At 45.1% G+C, this 27,486-nt stretch overlaps 1 protein-coding gene across 4 annotated transcripts in view; it reads right to left on the bottom strand.

The window, feature by feature from the left end:
* LOC108156568 (stromal interaction molecule homolog) overlaps positions 1-27,486 on the bottom strand; it is a 193,307-nt gene that overhangs the window by 9,478 nt on the left and 156,343 nt on the right. For all 4 annotated transcript variants that reach the window (XM_033387131.1, XM_033387130.1, XM_033387132.1 and 1 more), the window contains exons 5-6: positions 390-505; positions 102-274 (exon numbers count right to left, since the gene is read on the bottom strand). In XM_033387131.1, the coding sequence (XP_033243022.1) occupies positions 102-274; positions 390-505 (289 nt within the window). The remainder of the gene's footprint in view (positions 1-101; positions 275-389; positions 506-27,486) is intronic.

Raw genomic sequence — 27,486 nt, 5'->3', positions numbered from 1 at the left:
AACCTTAGCAACGTAGACATTTTTAATTTGTAAATGTGGAATCAGAGCTGCCAAAAAAGCTCGGCAGCTTCCAACACACACTTTGTATCAAATAAACAAACCTTCTGCATCTCCTGTAGACTTTGTTCGGCTTTCTGCAATCCTTCCATATCCTGTGCCATACGACGTAAGTGACGCTTGGCATTTTTATTTTGCTGGTAAGCATACCAACAACCGATAATGGCGCTTAGCAACAGAGTCACCAATATATAGTCCTTCCAACGGGTGCCGGTTTCTGTATTATGTATATTTTTATGATGAAAATATTATGTATTATACATACATTTAAAAAAATGAAGTCCAAAAATTTTGAAAGTTTCGTTACGGGTATTTTTAAATTATTTTCTTACCTCGTGGCGGCCCAAAGAGCACTACATCCATTGCTTTTAGTGAAATTTTTTGCTTATGAATGGGATCTTTAATACCAAGGACATTGCTAACGTACTGCAAGTTATTCACAGCTAGCCTATAATTAAAAAAAATATATTACTTACTAAAAATTTGTATGTATATATTTACACTGGGCACTGTCGAAGTGCAGATTGTTCACTTATGCACAGAGTACACAGCTGAAGCTGTAATGTGAGATCGAGCTCAAGGTCAGCGTTATTGCCGCAAGTCGAGAGACAGAAGTAGAACACACTTTTAGATATGATTGTGTATGAATGCACGAATGGTCACCTATGTACATATAACACTGATGCGCCCAACGGCAAAAATAGAAAACAGCAAGCCCAAATGAACTATAACTGCCACCCAAATCTGTCAAAGACGAGTCTGCGACACTTAGGTTTTTTATGTGAATGATTTCAGTGCTCAAAACTAATAAATATTTGCATACAAAAAATTAAAAACAATACAAAAGCGGTGTTAAGTTCTTCTTCTCCATCCTTGCAGAATTCGTTGTTCTTTTTTATATTTCGTGCCTGTAGTCATGCCGTTAACAAGAACTGCACAACCCACTGGTGACGATCCCACCAAAGTGCCAAGTTTTTTTCCCACGGCTAGCCCCAGACCTTATGATATCCGCAATCTGGTAGATATGGTAACTTTCTGTGACTTTCTGTTTTCGGTTTTTTCGAATCTTCAAAGTTGTGGATGCCACAGACTTTCGTCCTTTGTGGGGGAGAGGGCGTGGCAAAACTTTGAAACAAACGTGTTTCAACGTGATATCATAGGAGTCTGAATACAAAATTTTGTTTCTCTAGCTTTTATAGTCTCTGAGAAATAGCCGTTAAACGAGACGGACGGACGGGCATACGGATGGATGGACAGGCCAAATTTGTTTCGGAGCATTTGGTTGTTAAAGAGTACAAGGCTAGGAAGAATAATAGGCCCCCCTATATTATCCCTAGAAATCAGGTCAGTGCTCCAACCTCATCGTCCCGCTCTGAAATCCACCCTCAAATCCGCCCAAAAAACTACCATCCAAGGCTACTAAGCCTACACAACTCAACAAAATTTAAAATGTTTTTTTCGTTGTGAACCTAACCAACTTTTTATACCCGATACTCAAAATGAGTATTGGGGTATATTAGATTTGTGGTAAAAGTGGATGTGTGTAACGTCCAGAAGGAATCGTTTCCGACCCCATAAAGTATATATATTCTTGATCAGCATCAATAGCCGAGTCGATTGAGCCATGTCTGTCTGTCCGTCTGTCCGTCCGTCCGTCCGTCCGTCTGTCCGTCTGTCCGTCCCCTTCAGCGCCTAGTGCTCAAAGACTATAAGAGCTAGAGCAACGATGTTTTGGATCCAGACTTCTGTGATATGTCACTGCTACAAAAATATTTCAAAACTTCGCCCCGCCCACTTCCGCCCCCACAAAGGACGAAAATCTGTGGCAATTGTAGAGAGTGACCATATCTTTAAGACTGCGGAATCTGAATTGGATCGTATTATTATTATAGCCAGCATCAAGAAAACAATTTCATTTTTTCTCGCCCTGTCTCTCTCTAACACACACGTAGCATAGGCGGCTTTGCTTAGAGTAAAACATTAGCGCCTAGATCTCAGAGACTACAAAAGCTAGAGCAACCAAATTTGGTATCCACACTCCTAATATATCGGACCGAGACGAGTTTGTTTCAAAATTTCGCCACACCTCCTTCCGCCCCCGCAAAGGACGAAAATCTGGGGATATTCAAAAATCTCAGAGACTATTAAGGCTAGAGTAACCAAATTTGGTATCCGCACTCCTGTTAGATCTAACTATAAAACGTGTATCTCAAAATTTCGCCCCACCCCCTTCCGCCCACACAAAGGACGAAAATCTGTTGCATCCACAATATTGCACATTCGAGAAAACTAAAAACGCAGAATCATAGATAATGACCATATCTATCAGATTGCTGAATCTGGATCAGATCGGATCATTTTTGTAGCCAAAAGCAAGAAATCAATTTTCAGTGGCTACGCAGCGCCCGACGTCACGCTCAGACTGATTTTCTGTCTCTCTCGCACGCACTCTTTGTCGTGTCGTTTAATATTAGCGGCGTCTGCCGGAGGAGAGCCATACTGACTTAGTATCGGGTATAACCGTAGAGTTGCGGTGTCCGCAGCAACTCACAACGTTCCCCCTCGTTTTTAATAGATTTGGGCTCACAAGGATTGATTCCACTTAGAAGAATTTGCAGGCGTTTAAACAGAAAATTGATGAACATGTATCAAAGCATGCTGGCCCCTGTATGTTCGGGCCAGTCGCCGACGAATCATCCTAACTTAAAAACTTCATGACTGCTGTTTGTTAATATAATTAAATTATAGATTTATAAGCATTAATAAACCCTCTATGTACTGGAAACGCTGACGTTCAGCAGCGCTGCTGCGCTCTCTCGTTTAAAGGATGTTCTGCAGCCGCCTTTTTCTTTGATCTGCCTTCTTTGCACAATTTATTTCTAAGCTAATCTCTCACCGCCCTGTTTGCATATAGGTCTCGTGTATAAACATTTATTTGGCAGTGTAAAAGAGCAAGCATTTGGCTTCAACTAAGCCGCCGGTATAAATAAACATTATAACGTTAACCCTAATTGTTTCATACCAATTCGTAAAGATATAGTTGCCAAATATATATAGCTTGGTATCTCAAACATTGGTACGTAATATAGATACATTGCTTAATCGCGTTTCATTTAAAAACATATTAAATGAACAATACATTCGTTGCTGTGTAGTTTAACTACCAAATAAATTTGGTGTTAAATAAAAAACAGCAAGTGCGGCCGTGTGAGATTCCGTTAATTTAAGCGTCGAGTCTATCATTCTGTGCACAACTGCAGCGGCGGCTCTTGAGTTTTCATGTCTTTCATTCTCGCTCTTGCTTCTGTACATCTTCGCTTAAGCGGTATTAAATTTTCCGTTGTTTCGTCGCATTGCCCACGCATTTAGCATGGACAACAGGCTTGATAACAGGCTGAGTCTTTATAAGCGTAAAGTTCTGTCTTTATATGATCGATTGCACAGGCTTGGCAAATCCATCCCGGGCAACAAAATCGATAAATTGACCGCCATGGAAATTGAGGTTCCCCTTGATGTGTTGGCAGAAATTAGAGAGGAGTTCAATAAGGCCCATAATGAGTTGGAGGCGTTCGATCCAGACGAGATTGGTAGTGAGCTGCGCGAAAACTCTCATTCAACTATCATTGAAAGCTGAGTTAGTGGGTACTCTTGAACACCATTATCATGGCTTACAAAGAACGACTGCCTGAGCCAAAAGTACCTAGGTTTGCCGATCCGGATACGTCGAATTTTCGTACTTTATAGCAATTTTCAAATCTGTGACTCAAGCGGATGCGGCTTTGGATTCGGTACGATCGTTGGTTCGATCTCCGGTGCCAATTATCGTGAATCTCTGGGTATACTCCATGACCGCTTTAATAACAAACGACTTGTTTTTTAGGCACACATCAAGATGATTGTTGGGCTGAAGAGAGTAGTCTCGCCTTCTGCTAAAAAGCTTCGGGAAGTTTCTGATGCAGTCAATTTAAACATGCGAGCGCTGCAGACATAGGGAATTGCTGAGGAGATCTCAGGATTCATGATTATCAACCTGCTGCTGCAGAAGTTGTAATCTAAAACGCAAAACAAGTGGAAGGAGCACACGTCGTCGGATTTCTACAGCTGAGGAGTTTTATGAATTCTTGCAGGAACTCTGCCAAAAGACGAAGCGGTTGGCGTTCAGGTGGGAACAAACCATTCTTCTACGCATGTTAAAAAAACGCTCACAGCTTCCAATAGCATGGGTAGGATTTTGGACCTTGTGTTTACTACCCACAAAATCCTGCCAGAGGCCCTCGGCTATATTTTGTTTTAAGAGGGCTGATTTTATCTTTTTGAATCGCGCACATTCTCAGATCGATTGGTCATTCCTCGACGACTTTCTTGAGATTCAACCCGCCACTAACGCATTCTACAGCGCTGTTTTCTCCATTTTTCCTACCTGTGTTCCATTACCTTCCCCTTTCAGAAATCTTTCTGGTCCTATTTGGTTCTCTCCGCGGCTAAGTTTCAATTGAAAAATCGCAGTTTTCCATTTTTAATACCCTAACGATTACTTGTCTAAATGCAAACTCAATTTTAAACGAGATCCTAAACAATTCTTTTGTTTGTTAACTCTAAACGTAATTCTTCACAATATCCCTCTTCTTTATACATAAATGGTACTTAAGCATATAACAATTCCGATATTGCTAACCTATTTGCTTCTGTTTTTCAACGTTGCTACTCTGCTCCTTCTAATAACATACCCTCTATTCTCGCTTCACATAACGACTATCCTGCCGCGCACTCATATCCTATCCCTTTAAATAGTGCAAGTTGTATCAATCCCCCCTTTATTGATTATGATGGCCTTCTAACTAATTTAAAATCGTGTAAATTTTCTTTCTCCACTGGTCCAGATTTGGTTCCCAGTGCCGTGCTTAAACTTTGCGCGGATTCACTTTGCGTGCCTCTCTTAAAACTGTTCAACCTCTCTCTCGAGCTTGGTGATTTTCCCACCGTTTGGAAGGAATCATACATAATTCCTATTCATAAAAAGGGGTCTAAATCAGACGTCTCAAACTACCGTTGTATCTTCAATTTATCTGCCATTCCTAAGCTCTTCGAAAAAATTATTACTTCTCAGCTCCAACACTTTTGTACTCGTAGTTCCCTGTTATCAGAATCACAGCACGAATTTGTAAAACGTCGCTCAGTTTTGTCTAACCTCCTTGAATTTTCCTCCTATGTAACTGCCGGATTTGCAAACCAATGCCAAACTGACGTAGTTTATACTGATTTTAGTAAAGCTTTCAACTCAGTTAATCACAATCTCCTCATCCACAAACTATCTTTACTAGGATTTCCGACCAAACTTCTTCTCTGGACTAATGCGTACCTTTACAATCATTCTCAGCGTGTCTGCTTCCAATCTTTCTTTTGTCTCTTCGGGTGTGCCGCAAGGTAGCCATCTCGGGCCCTTATTATTTAACCTCTTTATCAATGATCTTCCCCAAGTCTTAACTAATTCTCGAGTCCTAATGTATGCTGATGATGTCAAGCTATGTTTTTCCTACAGCGACCCGGTGTCCCCGTTATTTCTTCAATTGGATCTCGACGCTCTCAACAATTGGTGTACTATTAACGCTCTTCCTCTAAACATTTCCAAATGTAACGTCATGACCTTCCATCGCAACAAGCTATTTGACTTCACAATTAATAAAAATTCCTTAGAACGCCTGTACAAAGTTAATGATTTAGGCATTATCATCGTACCTAATTATGTTTTAATTCTCATATATCCGCTATTTCGAATAAAGCCAAAGGAGTCCTTGGCTTTATCAAAAGATGGTCGAAGGAATTTTCTGACCCCTATACCACTAAACTACTCTACGTGTCTCTTGTACTATCTTGGAACATGGTTCCTGTATCTGGTCTCCCCATTACCAAAAATATCAAGATATGCTTAAGTCCGTTCAAAAACAATTCCTTATCTTTGCCCTGCGCGGACTTAATTGGGAGACCTCTCGTCATCTTCCTTCTTATGAGAGTCGGCTGCGTCTCATTAACTTGCACTCGCTTGAAAGCCGTAGGACTTGTCATAAAGGTTGAATCCACGGCCCTCATTAGTCTTATTAGTATTTCTGTTCTGTGCCGACCGACTAGGTATTACTTTCCTCTGCGTCTTCATCTCTGTCCTTCAAACTACTCTGACCATGAATCTTTCCGTAGCCTTTGCTGCGATTACAATAAATGTTTCCATTTATTTTCCTTTGATACTTGTGCTTCCAAAGTCAAATTTTCATTAATGAATAATTTAAGTTAACTTTCTTCTGTCTTGAATTGTGTTAGCGAACTTGCCAGGAGTAGATAATTTATGATTTGTACATTCTTCTTTATACTACACATTGGAATATTCCATTCAATTTTCAGCTTGCCGATCCTGCACGTTTCAATCCTCCTCTTTGGTGCGACCGTTTTTTATGATCTCCTCTGCTTAGGCCAAATCAAGCTCACCGATGGCCTGCCTCTTCTGCAGAAGACCCGGCTTGGGTGGACAGAAGGTAGTAAGCTCGGCGCTTTTGGCAACGCACAATTCTCCAGACTTGGAAGCTAAAATGGAAGCAAGGTTGGATGAAATTCTTCATATGTCTTGTTAAGTCGAGAATTGTGTAGAGGCTGGTTTGAATACCATCGAAGAAGTAGATTGTGAAGCACATTTTGTGAGCCACCTTTCACGATTTCTATCAAGGGAGTAATCAGTTCGTATGCCGTTAAGCGTCTTATACTAAGGCGTATCGACGATTCATCAGTTTGAAGCAAAATTGTAGTCCTACACTCCAGGCGCGGTATTTCACCTTTATGAGCGTGTGGAGATAATGTTTTTTATCCCCAATCGGCCGACTAATTATTTCGAATTAAATAAAACTCGGCGCAGAAATAAAATTACGATATGTACTTTAATGCGTGACATCCAAATTGCAAGTGTGGCTAAGCTGAACGCTTATTCTCCGAGCTATCAATGCTTCCTGATACTATCCAACCAAGTTTTGTCTCCTGCAATGTTGGCAATTGGGCCGATAGTCGAATCTGTCCGACGCACATTAAATCGAAGAACAAACCAGAACCTATCAACAGATCGATACGTTGGGGCTTGGAGAAATTAGGATCAGCTAGTTTTAGATTATTCGGCATGGGCCAATCTTTTGCGTCTAGGCCGAAGTTAGTCTGCATTTCCGTAATTGAGTTGGTGACAATTGCAGCGGAAGAAGCTCGATAGCTTGCGTCCTGGGATTGTACAACTATATGTACAGACTTGCTCGAAGGTAGAATGGAATCTCCGATACCGGAGATGTTAACATAAGACGAGCGATGATCCAACTGCAACTGATCAGCAAGTCTAGATGTTACAAAGTTTGCCTGTGATGCAGAATCCAAAATGGCACGACATGGGAATTCCCTATGGAATGTGGAGTAGCGTGTGATGTTTGGCCTGGCAATGCCTGCAAAGTCCTGACCTGCACCTCTGCAATTCATGGCCTTTGTTGAGGCAGTTCAAACACAAGCGGCTCTTCTTTGCTTCTTTGTATCGTTCAAACGCAGAGAGATTCAGGAATTCCTGACATCTAGATATGTAATGCTCGGAGGAATTGCAATGGTTACATATGGGGTTAGGATGGTCGTTACTGGAGGTGATAAGGGTGACAGGTTTGTCTTCTCCCACCTGCTGGCTAGGAATTGTTACCATAGCCGATCCCAAATTTTCCAGCATCCGACATCTTGCTTCCAGAATGAGGCCATGCTTGATCACCGAGGCAATCCTGACGTCGGCAAGTTCTCTTTCCATTTCTCCTTGGTCTTGTGGTCCAATTTCGTGCCTATGATGAAGATCAGCAACCCATCGGATATCTCCTGCGGGGTCGCCAAGGTCTGAAGTGCACGCAAGTGCGAATTGATTTTGTCGCTGAGCGCGCAAAAGCCGATAGCCGAGCCCTTCTCCACCCCTTGCAGCCCGAAAATAGCCTTGACGTGTGCCTGAAAATGTAACAGTTTATTATCGAATCGCAACATTAGTAAATTCAACGCCTTGTCGTAATTCTCCTCAAAAAGTTCCAAGGAACGAATCGTATCCAGCGCAGCACCATCTAGACATCCACGAAGGTATTGGAATTTTTCGATGATTGGTATACGATGGTCTTTGTGCACCATTGTCGAGAACATCGAGTGGAATTCTGGCCAATCCATGTAGTTCCCACCGAATCGCGGAAGCTGCAACTCGGGCATTCGAGAACGGCCTATACTATTATAGGCGAACAACGACGAATTCCCCTCGAGAGTATGCCGAGCCGTTGAATTGGCAACATTTACCGTGCGAGCAGCCATCAAACCCCGCGACAGCCTGGACCTAACCTTGACATAAACATTCGAAAAGTCCAGCCGGGCATCATGGGCTAACTGCAGGAAATCCAGCCTTTCAAGGCTCGTTTGAGCGGCATCGAAATCCGCATTCATTCGCTCGATTTGCTCTAAGCGAGCTTGAAGTTCTGCCTCATCTAACTCGGCAAGCTCTTCCTTGGTGAGAAAGCGATCCATGGCCTTTAGTTGGCGCGCGATGGACTCGGCCTTGTGCTTGTAGAAATCTACATCACTCGGCATTGCTGCGTTCGCGACATTGGTAGTCTCAGGTGCTGCCATGTTGAGGTTTTAAAAGAGTCACTCAGCACGACCGTAAAAGACACCCTGTATACGTATAAACGTCGGAACCGAAAGCAAAGGGATTACAGCTAATGCCTTTAGCTGTGCGGCTGTGCGAGCTGTCCGATTCCGCTTTGTACTCCGCTTGTGTGTATTAGTGAGTTCGCTGCACTGCCTGCCGCACTGCACTGACCGAATTGTCGCGACAGAGAAATTAATAGCCAGCAATGCGTGTATGTAAGTATGTTTTAGCACCGAATTGTGCTTAAACGCCGAAAATTTGCTAAGGCTAACGAATGTCGATCGCGAACGATTATTAATTGACACTGCAACTCAGAGATCACGTCGGGGTCACCAAATTTTATGTGGAGATAATGTTTTGTATCCCCAATCGGCCGACTAATTATTTCGAATTAAATAAAACTCGGCGCAGATATAAAATTACGATATGTTCTTTAATGCGTGACATACAAATTGCAAGTGTGGCTTGTCTGCCCTTTACATTGCCGCTCCGATCGCTAAGCGCAGCTTCGCTCGGCAGACGTCGGTAGGCAGACGCAAAGCGGAGATAGCGAAGAGCGAGCTGGCAGAGAGCGTTTAGCAGGGCAAGCAAGCGCAAAGCTTTAACAAACAAACGAGTGACATAGACATAAGTAACAAACAAAATAAGCGGCTGAGGGCCAAGAATTAGGTGCTATTTGGCAAGCAGCTAATCGGCTGGGTTCTGCTCCGAACAGAGGGAGTATATTGATTTTCATCATATGTCCCAAGTCAAACCAGATTCTAGTAGCCTTTGCAAATATTTCTTGCGTCATCATTGTGTCCTAAAGGAAGACAGTATGACGATAAAACTCCGTGTCGTTTTCGATTTATTCGCAGGTACATCAACTGGATATTCTTTCAATGATGTGATGATGACAAGCCCTGTTATTCAGCCTACATTGTTTAAAATAGTAATTCGCTTTCGCACTTATCAAGTCGCTCGCACTGGTCAGATTTGTAAAATGAACCGCTGCGTATCTCCGTGTCTCCACCTGACAATTTTTATCAGTGTATTCTACGGATAGATTCCATCGGGACTGGGGTTCAATTCTACTCATTAGACACCGTCACATACGGAACGAGGGCTGCATTATCTTTAGCTGTCCGCACAATACACCAGCTTGGCTCAGCTGCTGTGCAGCAAAAGTTTTACGTGGATGATCTTATTTCTGGAGGTAACTCAGTCGCAGAGCTAATAGACAAGATGCACAAAGCTTCAGCTCTACTGTCCCGTGGTAATTTCAAACTTAGGAAATGGTGCTCTAGTCAGCAGGAAGTACTTGACCGAACCTCTGAAGAAATTCTACAGAAATTCCTTAGGTTTCATGATAGAGGCGACAAAACTCTTGGCTTAGCAAGAGGGACCCTGCTTCGGATCAGCTGCTGTTTGCCTTGTCCGCACTGGACACAAATTCAAAACCCTCCAAGTTCGGTTTGATTTACGATTGCGATTTTCTACGACCCTCTTGGATTGATAACTCCCGTCATTGTCAGGTGCAAAATCTTCGTTCAGCAGCTTTGGAGAGAAAATGTGGATTGGGATGAAAGCCTACCCTCAGCGTGGCATTCAACATAGATGGACTTGAGACACAAGTTGGCAAGCATCTCTCGGATCCCATTTCCTCGCGTGGTTTTTCATTCTAGAGTGGCTATAGAGGTTCACGGATTTTGTGAAGACAGCAAAGAAGCATATGGCGCTTGCGTATGTGTCGTGCCCAGGGAAGCCCAGTCGTCGAGCCAGGTTTTGTGCTTAAAGTCTCGAGTGGCGCCACTACCACTGGATGAGCCAGCCAAATTTCAAGTTTTCGAGGCAAGTTGAGTGGCATCAATTCAGCAGTTGACGGCAGCCTTGGAATGGCGCTATGTTCCCATATCTTTAAATCCTGCTGATATTCTCTCTCGCTTCCCAGCTGCCTTATCCAGTCAGAGCTGTGGTTTCACGCTAAATCGTTTTTGGTAGGCTCTAAGGATGTGATACAGGCCGTCTCTTATACTTCCGATACGCGTTTCCACATTTAGATCTCTCGTCCGAATGCAAGTTTGCAAAGTCATTCATTGGCATACAGCCCACATTGGCCTACATGAATAAATTTATACATCGTCTTAGCCATCCTGGACTGATCGTTTCTGATATTCGGCAAGGAACACATCTACTAATTCGACATATTCAGCTGACAAATTTTGTGGATGGACATGAAGGAGATTAACGCTGGTCAAGTCATGAAATCCATTTCTATCAGATCGCTCTCTCCTTTCATCGATCAGTCTGGCTTACTGATAGTTGGAGGTCATCTTGGACACTTATCGCTCGGTTTTGATGCTCAACACACGCCCATTTTTCCAAAGGGGCATCATATAACTGTTGCGCTGATAAGATATTACCACGAAAGGAACATTTATGCTAAACCTCGCGCCCTTCTTGCCAAAATTTGGCTGGAATATTGGCCTATTGGAGGCATTAAAGCAGTGTCAAGGGTATGGTCCAAGCAATCGGCTTAAGCTAAGCCTCCGGCATAAATAAACATTATAATGTTAAAAAATGAACATATTATCGTCACTTTCGGCCCCTTGCAGAATGTTTAAACATAAACATATTATTGTACACATTTTTTCATGTACCCAAACAACTGATCTCTAAAGAAATCACATAAAATAGATAAGTAATGACTGTTCGGGTATAAACAAAGATCTGTAGCCCATTAAAAGATAATACAACAAAACACAAGTGGGGAACACACTTAGCCAATGCAGTACTAAAATAACACTTATGTAAGCATGCACTCAAATAGACACCCACAGTAAAATAACTGTGACTGTAACGGTGAAAAAATAAATAAATAAATTGATTTGTGTGTGCTCACTGTGCCAGCGACAATAACTGCGGCGTCCCCAGCAGCAGCGAAAATAGCTGCAGCGACATCAACAGCATCGACACCAGCAGCATCGACATCAGCAGCAGTGACAATAGCTGCAGCGACATCAGCAGCATAGACAATAGCAGTAAGCAGAGGCAACACCAGCAGCAGCGACAGCAACTTCAGCGGCAGCAGTAAAAACAACAGCAGAAGCAGAATTCATGAGCTAAGCCTCATATCTCAAATTTTTTTTCAGCCTAATTAAGTAACAAATTAAAGTAAGATGTCATCAGAACAAATACTTATGCTATTAGAGGCTCAAGCCGCGATAGCAAAAGAAATTAAGAAGATTGAGGCTGGTAATTTGATTAGCGATGTAATCCAAAGGTAAGGAGAACTTAAGGACAAAGTTATAGGCAATAATTCTGCACTGTTAGCATATGGAGTAGTCGATCATGACTACTATAAGAGACAGTAGTACGAAAACATGATTAAAAATATAGAAGACATACATCAAAAGTATGTAATGAAACCCTAACGAAAGGGAAGGTAGAAATAGAAAAGTTACAATCAGTGGAGACTGTAACTTTGAATAAAAGACATAGAGTCCAAAATTGACAATAACATAGAAAAAGTATCTGAGGAAATCGACAGAATAGTGGAAAACCTGAAAACTTATTTAGAGCAAACCATGCTGAGGTTTGATCGGGCTAAACTAGCAGAGTGTAGAATGAGAAAGGGAAAAATTGAGTTTCTCAGTAAAAAACTGAGCTAAAAAATATAGGTTTTAGTTTTATCATAGCTATGAGACAAACGACAGCTTCCACGACCAGATCGGCGATTTAGAATTTCATATTCAAAGCATGTTAAGCAACCTAGAAGTTAGGATGCAAGCCGTAGCTGAGGAAAACAGCGTGGATAGTAAAGGGGCAACGATAAAAAATAAGATATTGTAAAGGTACAAACCTTCACAACGTAGGAGCAACACCCACCCCTGGAGGAACAGTCCAGAGGGCTTATTATTAAATTTGGAACCGGAACCAGTACGAGAGAACCAACAAGAGCATCACCAGCAATGGGCCTACCTCAACGCCGCAAGGGGAAACAGCAGCAAGCGACGACACAAAAGGAAACAGCAAGAAAAGAGGGGAAACTACGCCTACGACGGTCATACACCGCGAACAAGCGACGACACAAAAGAAACAGCAAGAAGAGAGCCGACGGCCATACGCAGCGAGCAAGCGAGAAACACCCAAACACCCCAACAGCTCGACAGAGAGGGAAACGAAGAGAGCCCGACGATCGCTCTGACGCCCACGCCGCAGCAGCTGAATATGAAGAAAGGCCAGCAGCGGAAAGCTACAGAAATAGCAAAGCGGCAGAAAAGCGACCGAAGTCCATCGCGGGCCAAGCTCGGGAGTGATTCTCGAACTCCGAGGTAACAGGGCCGAAACCGAATTTTCAGTAGTTTTCCCGTGATACACGGAAAAGTCCCGTTCGAAACACGCGTGTGCACCCGGATACTGCGTAGCTGTGGTTTCCTTATGTACTTGTAGGTACAGAGTTGGCAGTTGTTCCCCCCGCTGCAGCCGTGGGGTTTTTAGGTAGGGAAATAAAACGGAGAACGAAAATAAAGACACCAACCTCAACCTCAGCACCGCGTGCCGGGAGAAAATGGACGCGGCACGCGGCCAAGGTTGGGAGACAGCGACAAAGCGGCAACAGCGACGAAGCAGCAGACGAGCAGCGACAGCGACAGCTCCTCCGAGAGGAGCGGCGACAGGCCACAGCAGCGAAGGTACAGCCAGCGAACCCAAAGAGGAGCAGCTACATGGCAACGGAGCCCTCAGTCCCAAAGCCATGGCTACGGCCAATACGAGCCTCCGAAAAGGAAATATCAAGTTACGAGAGTGATCACCGAGCCTTCGAACAGGAACCTTCCGTGCCTTCCGTGCCTTCCGTGCCGCGTGTCTTTCAACAGGATCATATACCCAGTGCTGTGTATCCTAGTATAGGATCACGTTACCCAGTACCGTACCGCGTGTCCTTCGACATGATCATCTACCCAGTGTTGTGTATCCTAGTATAGGATCACCTTCCCCAGTACCGTTCCGCGTACCCTCCGACAGGATCATCTATCCAGTACTGTGTATCCTAGTATAGGATCACCTTCCCCAGTACCGTGCCGCGTGTCCTTCGAGAGGATCACCCACCCAGTGCTGTGTATCCTAGTGTAGGATCACCCAGTCCAGTACCTTACCGGGTAGCATTCGACAGGATCAACTACTACCCAGTGCCGTGTATTCTAGTATAGGATCTCAGAACCAGTACCGTGCCGACAAGGCCTCAGACAGGAGCCCCGGCTAATTAACCAGGATCAAGATGAACATACGCTGGATAGCGCAGGAAGGACGAGCTGCAGAGCCTAGCCACGGAGCTTGGACTATTAGAAACTGGGACTGCAGGGAACCTACGGAACCGGATCACCGCAATCATCGCACGCCCTGCACACCCCGAAGCCGTGCAAGCAAGACTGGACGAATTAGCCACGCGCTTTGGGAACATACCGAGCCCCAGGGACCCCCCGAGCACAACCACGTCACCCGGCCAAAAAGCCGAACGAAGATGGAAGACTGCAAGAATGAACAGAAACTGCGGCTAAGTATACCCGAGCTGCCCAGCACGAGCCAAGGATCCTACCACGGATAGGACCAAGACACCGGACGCCCAGGACGACCAACCACCACGAGCTACCCAAGGACTACCCCAAGGAACCAGACTGGAGTCGCCCAGCAAGGACCAAGGACCCGGACTCAATACCACTGGACCCTTTTGCCGCGCCTAGTCACTAAACGGTCACGGAAGGAGAACAGCCACGTTTTCCCTAGGGACGTCGGGTCTTATGCCCCGGAGGTGGTGAGATCTCGCTCTCATTACTGGCGGACAAACTCCGGAAATGGGGACTTCCAGTAGCGCTCATCGAAAGGCTATAGGAGCGAGTGGAATCATACGGCTGTCAATCAAGCTGCCAAGCTTTACCATTAAAGTCTTTCAATATTGACAAAACTAAGTGGCAAGATTATTTGTTGGCACACCCTAACTTTAATAAACCAAGTAGTAGGTTTAATAATTGGGATAGATTTGTACACCCATATTTTAAAAGACGGAGTAGTAAAAATAGACGGACTACTTGGTGAAAATACAGAATTTGGGTAGATTATATCCGGTTGCACCAAATCAAAAGGTGATCAATTTACTGTGGCGACAACAATTGAAGTTGGGTACTTAGAGCGGTTCTACGAATTGTAAAGTGAAAAGAATAACGTAGAAGAAGATGTTTGCGAAAAGCACTTCTTGGAAACAACAAGAAGAGATGAGAATGGTAGGTATATGGTTAAAATACCACTTAAAAAAGAAAAGGTTCTAGGAGATTCTAAACCACAAACTATGGCGCGATTTTACAGTTTAGAAAGAAAGCTCATCAATAATAAAAAATTAAAAGAAAATTAAATACAGCTTAAGCATGAATATAAAAATTTAGGACATATGGTAGCGTCCAAAGAAGATGGGAAATATTATTTGCCCCATCAAGCAGTCATAAGAGATTCCAGTCTAACGACAAAGCTGAGGGTAGTTTTCGATGCTTCAGCAAAAACCACAAACAATAAAAGTTTAAATGATATCATATGGGTTGCACCAAGAGTCCAAAAAGATACTTTCGATATTATGGTGAAATGGCGTAAATGGCCATTTGTAATATCTGCCAGATTCGGCAATCTGGTAGATATGGTCATTCTTTATGATTGTGCGTTAGTTTAGTTTTCTCGTATCTTCAATATTGTGGATACCACAGATTTTCGTCCTTTGTAGGGCGGAAGTGGGCGGGGCAAAGTTTTGAAATATACTTGTAACAGTGACATATTACAGAAGTCTGGATATAAAATGTCGTTGCTCTAGCTTTTAATAATCTCTGAGCACTAGGCGCTCATAGGGACGGACAGGCGGACAGACAGACATGGCTCAATCGGCTCGGCTATTGATGCTGATCAAGAATATACATATATACTTTATGGGGTCGGAAACGCTTCCTTCTGGACGTTACACCACACATCCATTTTCACCACAAATCTAATATACCCCAATACTCATTTTGAGTATCGGGTATATTTGTCAATCTAAAGCATTCAGAAGTGTTTATGCTTGGGCTCGAATCTGGTGAAATGCTCATTATCATTCAGCAGCTCAAAAAAGATGGAGCGGGAAAAAAAGTTAGAAGGTTAATTAAGAATGGGTGGAAGGTTGACTGACGGGTTTTCCCCCTCGTCAGGACCACACTTTGGCGGAATTTGAAAAGCAAGCGTGAAGTCAATGAAATATCATCCGAAAAGGACCATCGGAGAGACCAAACTTACCTTTGAAGAAATTTCAACAGTACTAGCTCAGTCTGAAGCAGTACTGAACTCTCGACCACTTTATACCTCAAATGAAATTAATGGCGAAGATGTTTTGACTTCAGGGCATTTTCTAATTGGTATGTTTTTGATACTAGTTCCAAAAGAAGATGTAACTGTAACATATCTTAATAACTGGAAACTGGCTAAAACTCTTCAACAAGACTTCTCTTTCGTAGTGACCAGACACGTTTTTGTTTTGCGCTCCGCTTTTTTCCTTTTGTTTTGCATAAACAGCCGGTATTTTCTTAACTAAACTTTAATTAACTTCCTAACCAGCCTACAATCTGGAAATCTATTCTATTTCGCGAGTGCATGCCTTTTGATCTGTGTTAAACATTATTTAACTTTTTATTTTTCGGCGTCGGCTTGTCGTGTTTGCGGTCTCGTGGGTGATGCCATCTCAAAACGTAAAGGCAAAAGCAACGACAGCTTCTGGCGATGCAGATTCGGTGACAGAACTCATCGCCTCCGAGAACATGCAGCCAACAACGTCTACAGCGTATGTGTCCGTGGTGTCTTCAAGCTCACTAGCTGTGTACATATGAGAAACCACTTAAATTCTGAGCTTCTAAGGCTCCTTCAAGATGAGTTGCTGTCGACCTCACCATGCAAGCAAAACGTTATTAAATTTGGTAAGAAGCTCAGGCTGCGGACAAGAAAAACCACAAGAAGAAAACAATGGGGCATTAGGTTAAAAAGCTACTATTACGCTACCTAATAGCCATTAAAGTTTAACACAAGAAGAAAGTTATCCAACAAATATATCGGCCCATATAAAGTCATACGCAACGGTGGCGCTATGCTTACTGCGAGGAAAAAGATGAAAATCAGAGCGAATGAGGAGGAGACATCTGGTTCAGATATTTCGCAGGACGGCCGAATGTAAAGAGGTAGTATTGGCGGGAGTCGTTAGTCCTCACTCTGATCGACCATTACCAAGGATTGGTCCATCTCTAAGAGTTGTCGTTCGTATGTCAGCAAGTAAAGTTGAAGAAGTTGTCAGTCATAGTCATCAAAACCCTTAAACATTTGTTTATCTTAATTGTAAACAAATAGACTCAATAAAACATGTATAATCTTACACGTACATCTGGCTGTACACACATCTGATATATCCCTAAAAGTGTCGAGTTCGAAGGAAAAATCAAATTCGCCTGAATCTGAGTGTGCACTTCAGATGCAATCACATCAACATTTTTCTTGGCCGTTGACATGCAATGACTGCATCTTGCAAGAGGAGATGCAATTACTGCACCGTCAAGTGGCCCGTCCGAAACCAGCAGAAGGCTGTTACGCGAGCATGCAGGAAAGATAGCTGTTAGGCTAATATTCGAGGAAAATTAGCATTAAAGTTACTGAGAGAACTGCATTCAAAATACAAATACGAATGCCACTACAATTACTAATTACTAGAAAGGTGTGTAAGGATTAGTAATTTAATAAGAGCAAGAGAATTAGTGGTGGATATAATATGGTAGAGGATATTATAATCCGAGCATAAGATCTGAAATGGTTCATGCAAGAAATAATTCGATATACAAAGTGGAAGGAACAACGGTGTAAAATTTCTAGTAAGTCTAATAGGTATCGTGAAGTTTATGCGGCTCAACAGATCAGGGCTGTCTATGTCACCCCTGATCAAGTTGTGCATAAAAATCACACCAAGCATTATTCTACGGTTAACTAAGGATGGGAGGTTAACTAATAGAAGTCTACTAGAGTAAGATGGGAGTCTCACCCGCATCCCAGTTAAGGCCCCGCAGAACAAAGAGTAAAAAGTTTTTCTCTAATGATTTAATACGGTCCTGGTGTTCTTTGTACTGAGGGCACCATACACAGGAGCCGAATTCTAAGATCGGACGAACAAGCGAGGTATAGAGTCTTTGTTATATAGGGGTCGTCATATTCCTTTGACCACCTCTTTATAAACCCAAGCACACCTATGACCTTATTTACCATGGTAGAAATGTGTTCAGAAAACTTTAACTTGGGGTCTAACATAACACTCAGATCATCCGCCAGGGTAATTCTCTCAAGAGAACCACCACATAGGGTATATCGAGCCAACAAGGGGCTAGAACGATGAAATGTCATAACTTTGCTTTTCGAGGCATTAAGGTGTAACAAGTTAGCATAACACCATGACTGAAAGTTATTGAGATCTGATTGCAAGCGAGAATGAAATAAAATGTCCTTATACTGGACACAGAGTTTAACATCATCCGCATACATACATAAGTACTCGAGAGTATGTTAATGCCGAAGGGAACTCATTAATACAGAGTGTGAAGAGTAAGGGGCCTAGATGGCTGCCCTGTGGTACTCCCGAAGAAACCTTTACTGGTAAAGAGAGGGAGTTTTTGAAGAGGACTCTTTGAGACCTGGAACAAAGATAGCTAGAAATCCATCTCAGGAGAGGTGCTGTCACCTCTCATGTGACAGCAAGTAAACGAACTCGTTTGGCCATCTCCAACGTGGCTTTGGATATATTTATAGCTTTAAATCTATTCGAAGCAAGAAATACATTCGATCAAGTGGTTCGCTCGCCGTGCAGGAGCAAGCCGGTGGAACGCGTCTTCTAATAAAAAGTATCCAGAAAGTTTATTTTGCTGAGAAGATCAACGCCACTATAGCACTTTCTGCCAAGAGCACGTTGTTTTACCTGCGCCCGACACTCGGTGGTGATGGCACGTTGGCGGAAAACTTCGAAAATTCGATGCAAAGCACCCAATCTTGCTTTCGAAGTGTCATCCAATCACGAAGGCGATTATAACTTTCTATCATGAAAAGTTCTCGCATGCTGGTCCACAAGCTTTACTTGCATCGCTTCGTCAGAAATGTTGGCCTGTTGAAGGGCGAAATTGGTGGCAAGCGTCTTTAGCAAATGCGTTCGGTGTGTTCGGACAAAGGTTGGCAGAGCACGTGATTGGAGACTTGCCAACGCATCGAGTCCAACCGAACGCCGCGTTCCACACAACTGGAATCGACTTTTGTGGGCGGTTCTACTACAAGGCTGAAATTCGCAATAGGCCACAACCTACATTGCAATATTTGTTTGTTTTTCAACCAAGGCCACGCATATGGAGGTCAGCAAGGATCTAAACACAGCCTGATTGATCGCGTTATTGAGGAATAGCGATATCCCTCCTCGTTCTCCTCATTTTGGCGGGTTATGGGAAGCGGCTGTCAAGTCGGCAAAATATCACTTTTATCGAGTCGTCGGGGCAACGGTGCTAGACCTTGAAGAGCTTCGCACTCTCGTGTATTAGATTTGGGCAATTCTTAACTCTCGTCCACTGTATCCCATTTCAGAAGACCCAGACAGTCTAGAAGTGCTCATGCCAGCTCACTTTTTAAAGGGCTCAAGCTCCATGACGTTACTAGAGACCGACAAACCTTAACGCTAACCATCTAAGTCGTTGGCAGCAGCTGTTCCAGGTGCAACAAAACTTCTGGTGAAAATGGAGCATGGAGTATCTGTCCTTGCTGCAAGAAGGGAATAAGTGGAGAGAAACTACTACAAACATAAGGATTAGATGCGCTGTCTTCTTAAATGAGGATAACTTGCCACCTCTAAAATGGTTGTTCGGCCGTGCCGAAGAGGCCATACCAGGCAAGGATAGAATCATCAGAGTCGCAATAGTTCAAACAGCGACTATTACTGAATAGAGCATTTGGGAAGCAAGCCGTCCTGTCCATCGACTCTGGATGGGTTGAAAGCTATGCCCTTAAACCGGGGGAGAATATTTGGAGCAGAACGGCGCAGAATTGTCCAAAAGTATATGCCATCGAGCATCATTGTTTTGCTATTTTTAATGTTTTGTAATCTCTCTCTATTAGCGCTCTCCCCGCTTGCGATCTGGTAAGCTTTGGCGCTCTTGCGTTTGAGCTGAGCTTTTGGATGCTGCTGCAGCCGCGCCGCGTTGATAGAGTCAGTGCTGCTCCGACCAGAAACACACAATAAACATTTAACATATTTTAAGAACTATTTCGTGCGTGTTTTTATACCCGATACTCAAAATGAGTATAGGGTTATATTAGATTTGTGGTGAAAATGGATGTGTGTAACGTCCAGAAGGAAGCGTTTCCGACCCCGTAAAGTATGTATATTCTTGATCACCATCAATAGCCGAGTCGATTGTCTGTCTGTACGTCCTTATCAGCGCCTAGTGCTCAAAGACTATAAGAGCTAGAGCAACGACATTTTATATCCGGACTTATGTTATATCCGGACACTGTTACAAGTATATTCCAAAACTTCGCCCCAGCCACTTCCGTCACCCCAAAGGGCGAAAATCTGTGGCATCCACAATTTCTAAGATGACTATATCTTCTAGAGTGCAAAATCTGATCCAGATCGTATAATTATCATAGCCAGAATCAAGAAAACAATTTCATTCTCTCTCGCTCTGTCTCTCTCTAACACACATGTTTCATGGTCGGCTTTGCCTATTGCAAAATGTGAGTTCAAGGATCTCAGAGACTATAAGAGCTACATAGAGCAACCAAATTTGGTATCCACACTCCTGTGATATCGGACCTTGACACCAATTTTTGTGTTTTCGAAGTAATTCGGACAGTTCATGCAAAACTGAAAACTGGAGAATAGTACATCCGTCTGTTAGTCTTGTTTGAGGCCTAGTTCTCAGAGACTATACGATCTAGAGCTACGTAATTTTGTGTGAAGACTACTGTGCCCTATTCCTATGTTCTTGCTTGTTTCCCAAACATAGCTGTAATGTTCTCACACGTATAGCTAAAGCCCGCAGCTGCACACGCATACATCGATGTGTTCCGTTTTGCATTGGACCGTCGCATCGCATGATCTTTCAATTCCCTTTTGGCTCGACTTCTTTTGTAGAGTGGAAATTTCTAGATGAAACCAACCGGACGCATAGTTTGTACCGCCGCATCATCGACTCCCCCGCTATTCATATACATTGTACATGTAAAACACCTTATAATATAACCGCCAATATTATATAACCAATATAAATAAATAAGCTCAATATTAAGAGGATTATACAGTCCACTAAGTCATAACCATAGCAAATTTTTGGTCCTTCGAGCCGGATTTCCGCGTTTGAGTTTATTTTATATACACTACTGGCCAAAAAAATAAGTACATCGGTGTCGTGCTGGTTTGTTATGGAATAGCTCGAATGTTTGTAAATGTATGGATGCCAATTGTTTATATTTGGAAAGGTTACAGTCTTGCCAAATATTTAAATCAAAAAATAAAGTGGGGAACCATCTTTATAAAATTCTATGCTTAAATTTTTGCTGAATGGGCATTTTTGGTCTGGCCAAAATAATAAGTACACTGGTGTTATTTATAAATTTGAAAGGATTTGATAAGGATTTGGTCAAAGGATTGTTGGTTTTTATTGAGTTCTTTCATATTTAAGAACATGAGAGTTAAAAAAATTCTTTAGATAGGCCGTACTGCTGAAGAAAAGAAGTTTTCCATAAGTCTTCAAAAAGTCTTGGACGATCAGTATTTTTGGTTCAGAATACTTTAAAGTCTAAAGTGCTTATTGAAAATCGAGGATGGAAGAAGAAATCTTTACAAACAACGGACATCATCAGTCATGCAAAAAAGGATCAGTTCATGTCTTCCAAGGCGAAATACGCTCAAATTGGGAAAGAAAAATCAGGTCTGATGGTTCGTCGGAGACTTCAATATACAGACCTAACAGGACGTTTAGTCCGAAAAGTTCCCTTACTCCGAATAAAAATTTTGAAGATGAGGCAAAAAGTCGTTGAAAATCATTTGGCATGGTCTGGGTCAGATGGGTCTTAAAAGTGGAATAATTTATTATTGAGAGACGAAACAAAAATAAATCTTTTTAATAATGACTCCAGAAGATGTATACAACGACCCAAAGGCAAAGAATTCGACTTCCGGTACAAAAAGAAAATGGTTAAGAACGGAGGCTGATGTATAGGTATCTGAGGCTATTTTTCTTGGCATGGCGTTGAGGCGGTACATCGCATAACTGATCATGTGATCTAATTCGGGTATAAAAACATATTGACAGACATTATACAACCTTATGCTGAGGAAAACATGCCCTTGAGATGGGTCTTTCTACCGGAAAATGACCCAAAGCACACCTCAAAGGTGGTGAAGGCTTGGTTTACGTGAAAAAATGTAAACGTAATGGCATGGCTAAGTCAGTCTTCTGACTTATGGGGACTTGTGGACTTGTGGGGAATTTGTGCAAAAAACGTGGTGTGAGATTCCAGTGGAGACTTGCCGCAAACTAATTGCTAGTATGCCAAGAAGAATGGCCGAAATCATCCAAAATAAGTGTGGCTATTTAGGATACTATTAAAAAATTATAAATTATAAGAAAAAAGTGGACAAATTTTGATACGCTTTTAGTTTTTCGCTTTGTAGAATTGCTGTACTTATTATTTTGGCCAGCCCTTATTTATGATTTTAAGGTTTAATCGATCATAAAATATATATTAGAAATGAAAAATGCTTATGCTAAATATTTTTATAGTCTATTGTAGCGTGTACTTATTATTTTGGCCAGTAGTGTACATATTGAGTGATATCGTTGACCGCTGTTCGCCATGGAGGCCCTAGTTCATCGTCTAATTCAGCAACGTGATGTCTGCAAATCCCAAATAACTTGCGTGGCTACGGAGGCTCAAGAGTTTGTACAGTCGTGTACATCTGTGAAAACATTAGAGCACAAGTTGGACCGACTGGTTGCAACTTTCAACCGCTTTATGGAGCTCTCTGAGCTGGTCCAATATAATGATGAAGATGAATACGTGGATCCGGATTTGGACATCCCCGAATATGAGAAAAAGTTCTTTAGTGCGCATAGTATTTTCACCGAAGCCATACGTGAGCGGAGCAGTCACGATAATTAGCACGACAACTCAAATCTACTGCTATCAAACACTTATTTGAGGGACAAACTCAACTTCTGGAGAAGATTCGGGACTCAGATACGAGGATTGGTGTCAGTTTAGTGACTTGTTGTTAGGCTCAGTCGACAAGATGAATGGTCTTTCCAAGTGCCAAAAATTTCATTATTTGAAATCTTATCTGGATGGTGAAGCGTTGTCTCTGATAAAACATATTCCCATATCGGATGCCAATTACCAGGACGCATGGGAGAGGCTTAAAAACCGCTATAACAAAAAGTCACGATTCAAGGGTTCAAGCATCGCCGAGTTGCGTAAAATAGTCGGCACCGCCGACGAAAGTATACGTGGTCTACATGCGCTGAGCTGTGACAGCCGCGATGTGTGGCTGATCCATATCTTGCTCTCAAAGCTAGACCCTGAATGCAAGGAAGCTTGGGCCACCTCCAGTGAATCGTGCAAAGAAAATGTGAGCATAAATTACCTGTTCGGCTTTGTCTTCGCCCGTTGCGATGCCCTTGAGTCTCGTCACGATCCAAAGCTAATCCATGGTACACACACGGTGCTGAATAAACGTCATGCATTTTCTCATCATGTTGATGTGCCAAATACGCCTGTTCGTGATTGTGTATATTGTCACGAGCAACACAGTCTTTATGCGTGCACTCAATTCAAGGCTCTGGATGTTGTGGATCGCCGCACGTTCGCAATGGATGGTAATTTGTGCTTCAATTGTCTAGGCCGATCTCATCAAGTAAAGGAGTGTAATTCCACAAACATGTGCCGTCTGTGTAAGTTGAGGCACCACACTCATGTTCATCCAGGGGATATGCGCTCTGTCGCGGCTTCCGCTGCTGTCAATACATCCGCTGACTCAACCGTCCGCTCGTCTCAGCTGATGCTGATCCTGCCGTGGTCAGCCATAGTATAGTATAGGCGCAAATCCTTATGGGGTTACTAGAGGTCACGCCACATTCACGCTGCTCTCCCGGCCAAGCTCAGCCTCATTGGTGGTAAGAGGTCTGATTATGAACACTTTAAACTCTTCGATTCCAGCCCAGAGGATCTCGTTTCGTCGCCGCAGCCTCCTTTTATAGCCCCGCCTTAACGGGACCCCGGCTCGGCGTCGGTAACTTTCCATCGCCGTCTCCTGGTTTCCACGGCCTACGTAACGGGACCTGGCCGGTGGCGTGATCCCATGCCCTTATTTGGTCATGCGTCGGACCACTGCCGGCCCGATCCCGCCGTCTTCTCTGCCTCTCGCGTGTCTTTCTCTCCGAGAGCGGGACACTTCTCCTCTCGGGGGCCCTTGGCCTCTTCGCCGCATCCGGATATCCGCGGGTATCCGGGCTGACCTTCGCCTTATCCGGCCAGCCATCAGCCTTTATCCGGCCGTTCCACAGCCTTATCCGGCTGTGCTTCAGTCGAATTCGGCCTGTGGGAACCGCGGTTCCTCACACCCCCCTCTTTCTTCCCGCAGCGGAATACTACCGTTTTCCGCGACCTTGCGACGGAGTTTGCATTCCCAATTCAAACGGCCCTATTTCGCTCGCGCTCTTTATTGAATCTGCGATCATGACCGCCATGGCGCCCTCTGGCGTCTTTGCTCAGGCGGCGCTGCCAGCCCTTGCCGTTTTCTGGCTCGGGCTGACTCCCTGCCTATCGATAAGGTGTAGGGACGTTCATGCGATCCACTCGATATTCCTTGCCGGCGTGTGCATCGTGGTTTTCTGGATGGCCTCTGGTAAGTATCGATTCCCCCCAAGTAAGTATTCCGCTTCTTTTCTTTTTCGCCCTTCTCTTTATTCAGTTTCTTTCATTCTAGTCCCCGTGTGTTTTTTTTGTAGTTTTTTTGTTTCCTCTTTCCTTTTTTTTTTTTTTTTTTTTTTACTTGTGCTCACGGAACACCTCCGTGCGCGTGGCCGACATTGCAATTCGGTAACGTGTGCCCCGCTCCCTCACCAGCTTCTTTACCCTCCTCCTCACGAGACGGATTTGGGTCTGTGCGCGGATCACCGCCGCTGGCCATTCCTCCCGCGGGATCGCTATCCAGTGGACAGTGGCTGCCGGTGCCGAGCTCTGCCGCTGCAGGGCCGGCCGCTTCGGTCCTGCACGGGGCTCTGGGCCCGAGGCCTGCCGCTTCAGGGCCGGGCGCTCGGCCGCCGTTGACCTCTCCGGTGCGGGCCACACCCACGGTCCGCGCTCCCACGCCTCGATTTCCGCGGGTTCCACTGCCGTTGCCGCTGCTTCGGCCATCGCCGTCTCCGTTGCCGCTGCTTTGGCCGTCGCCGACTCCGTTGCCGCTGTCTTGGCCGCCGTCGCCGTTTCTGCGGTCCGCGTCTCTGCCGCCGCCGTCCCGCTGGGGTCTGCCGTCACCGCCTCTGCCGCTGTTTCGGCCGCCATCTCCGTCTCCGCGGCCCGCGCTGCCGTCCCGCTGAGCTCTGCCGTCACCGCTTCTGCCGCTGCGGTCGTGGGGGCGGGTCTGGGGTCCGTCCTCCGCGGGTCCCTGCTGTTGCTGCCGCGTGGAGTCTCCTTCCACACCCGGGCGCCGGCCTCTTGCTGGGCTTCACACGGGGCGGGCCCCGAGGCCCAAGTGATGTGCAGGGTCTGGTGGTGCCACACCATCCCCTGGCGCACGGCGGTCCGCACCTCCTGAGACACATACGGGCCCATCACTGCCGCCTCGGGTCCCCTCCACTGTTGTTGCTGCTGCCACTGCCCCTGCTTCTGATGCTGCTGCCACTACCCCTGCTGCTGATGCTATTGCCACTGCCCCTGCTGCTGATGCTGCTGCCACTGCCCCTGCTGCTGATGCTGCTGCCACTGCCCCTGCTGCTGATGCTGCTGCTGCTGCTGCTGCTCAGGTGCACGGCGCTACCAGAGCTCTTCTTCTTCGGCCTGCTGTTGCCGCCGCGCTGGGCCCTCGTCGTCCTCGGCCGGTGGCGTAGGTTGCCAAAGTTCGTCTTCCTCCTCCTCGGCCTGCTGCAGCCGCCGCTGCCACTCGGCTTCGGGGTCCGTGGGCAGCTCGCCCGTGGCCTGGGACTGCGCCCCCTTGGTCTCCGCCTCGTCGGTCCGGGGCTGCATCGGCGGCAGCACCACCCGGAATGGAGGGGGTGGCGGCGCCTCGCCGCTCTCCATGCCGGGCTCCTTCGTACTGGTGGCTTCTTCCGCCTGTCGCCGCCGCGCCTCCATCCGCACGTCCCTCCGACGCCTCATCGCCAGCGCTGCCACCAGCACCCGGTGGATCCGGCGCTTTTCATCCGGCGTCGCCTGCCGGAACTTCCGTTTCACCGCCTCGACTCTGTCACGCAGGGTCAGCGGCTTTTTGTTCCTTGTTCCCGGCTCCGCCCTTTGCTGCCGCCTCCCCCTGGCCTTTTCTTCAGCGGTTGGCGCGCGCAGGCCGTCGGTGATTTGGATTTCGTCGTCGCTATCCTCGGCGCTCTCCTCCGACGACACCGTCGGCGACACCGAGTCGTGTCCCGATGGTGCAGGTGACACCAACGGCGAGGCCAGCAGCTGGAGGAACTGGGAGCCATCGCACCAATCTTCCTCGTCGCCACGCGAGAGCAAGAACGCCCGTCGCTGACGAGAAGCCTCGGCGCGATAGCCCCCTTCTCCTATGATCGCCTGCTGTTCCTCCAGGAAGGCCCGGAGATCCTCCATTTTCTTCTCACAGTCCTCGTGGTCGAGCCCGCGTTTCATCTCCATGTTTTTTTTACTACGTTTTTTTTTGTGTTCCCGCTCGTGATAATTACCTTCAAGTGTTCGTTGGTCCGTTTTCCACCCGCCTATATACACGCGTTGCATTGCCAATCGTTCCCTCTAACTGTGCCAGTGCATCGTGTTTCGGTCTCTCTTGCCTGGTTATAACGGTTGTTGCGTTTGTACTCATGGCCCTCAGCCTCGTCTCTCTGCCGGCCGCGCTCTCTAACGGCATCTTTCCCCTTGTTGTGTGAGTGCCCTCACGCTCTCCGCTCTCTATCCGATTTCGCCGTCCTCTGCCGTCCGTTGGAGCGTCTGGCCGGTCTTATCCCTTCCTTTTTTTTTGATATTGTTGTGTTCTCGCCGCGTTTCTTTGTTGGATATTGGATAACACTATTCCATCTTTGATGGACCCACCCCCTTTCCGTTTATGATTATTTTGATTTTTATTCAAACATTTTATTTCTGCTTATTCTGATTTCCATTTAACCCTTTATTTTTGCTTATTCTAATTTTCATTTAATTCTTTTATTTCTGTTTGTTTTAATTGCTATTTACTTCATACATTATACATGCTAACGTTGACCTGTCTTCGTCATCCCGTGCTGATTGGACCTTTTGACAGGTGTCTCCCTCACACAGTGGCTCGGACCCGAGGATCATCCGACTCCCCGCCCGGTAGTGCACGCATGAGCGGCCTTCCTGCCGTTCCTGTGTCCAGACCCATTCCGTCTTCTTCTTGAGGAGCCCGGTGAGTGGCTGCACGAGGGTGGCGAAGTCGGGCACGAACCGCCTGTACCATGAGGCCACTCCCAAGTACTGTCTTAGCTCCT

The sequence above is a fragment of the Drosophila miranda genome, chromosome XR (assembly GCF_003369915.1).
Source record: "Drosophila miranda strain MSH22 chromosome XR, D.miranda_PacBio2.1, whole genome shotgun sequence".
Classification (NCBI taxonomy): domain Eukaryota; kingdom Metazoa; phylum Arthropoda; class Insecta; order Diptera; family Drosophilidae; genus Drosophila; species Drosophila miranda.
The sequence above is the reverse complement of the archived record's forward strand: the minus strand, read 5'-3'. Positions and strand labels throughout refer to the sequence as shown.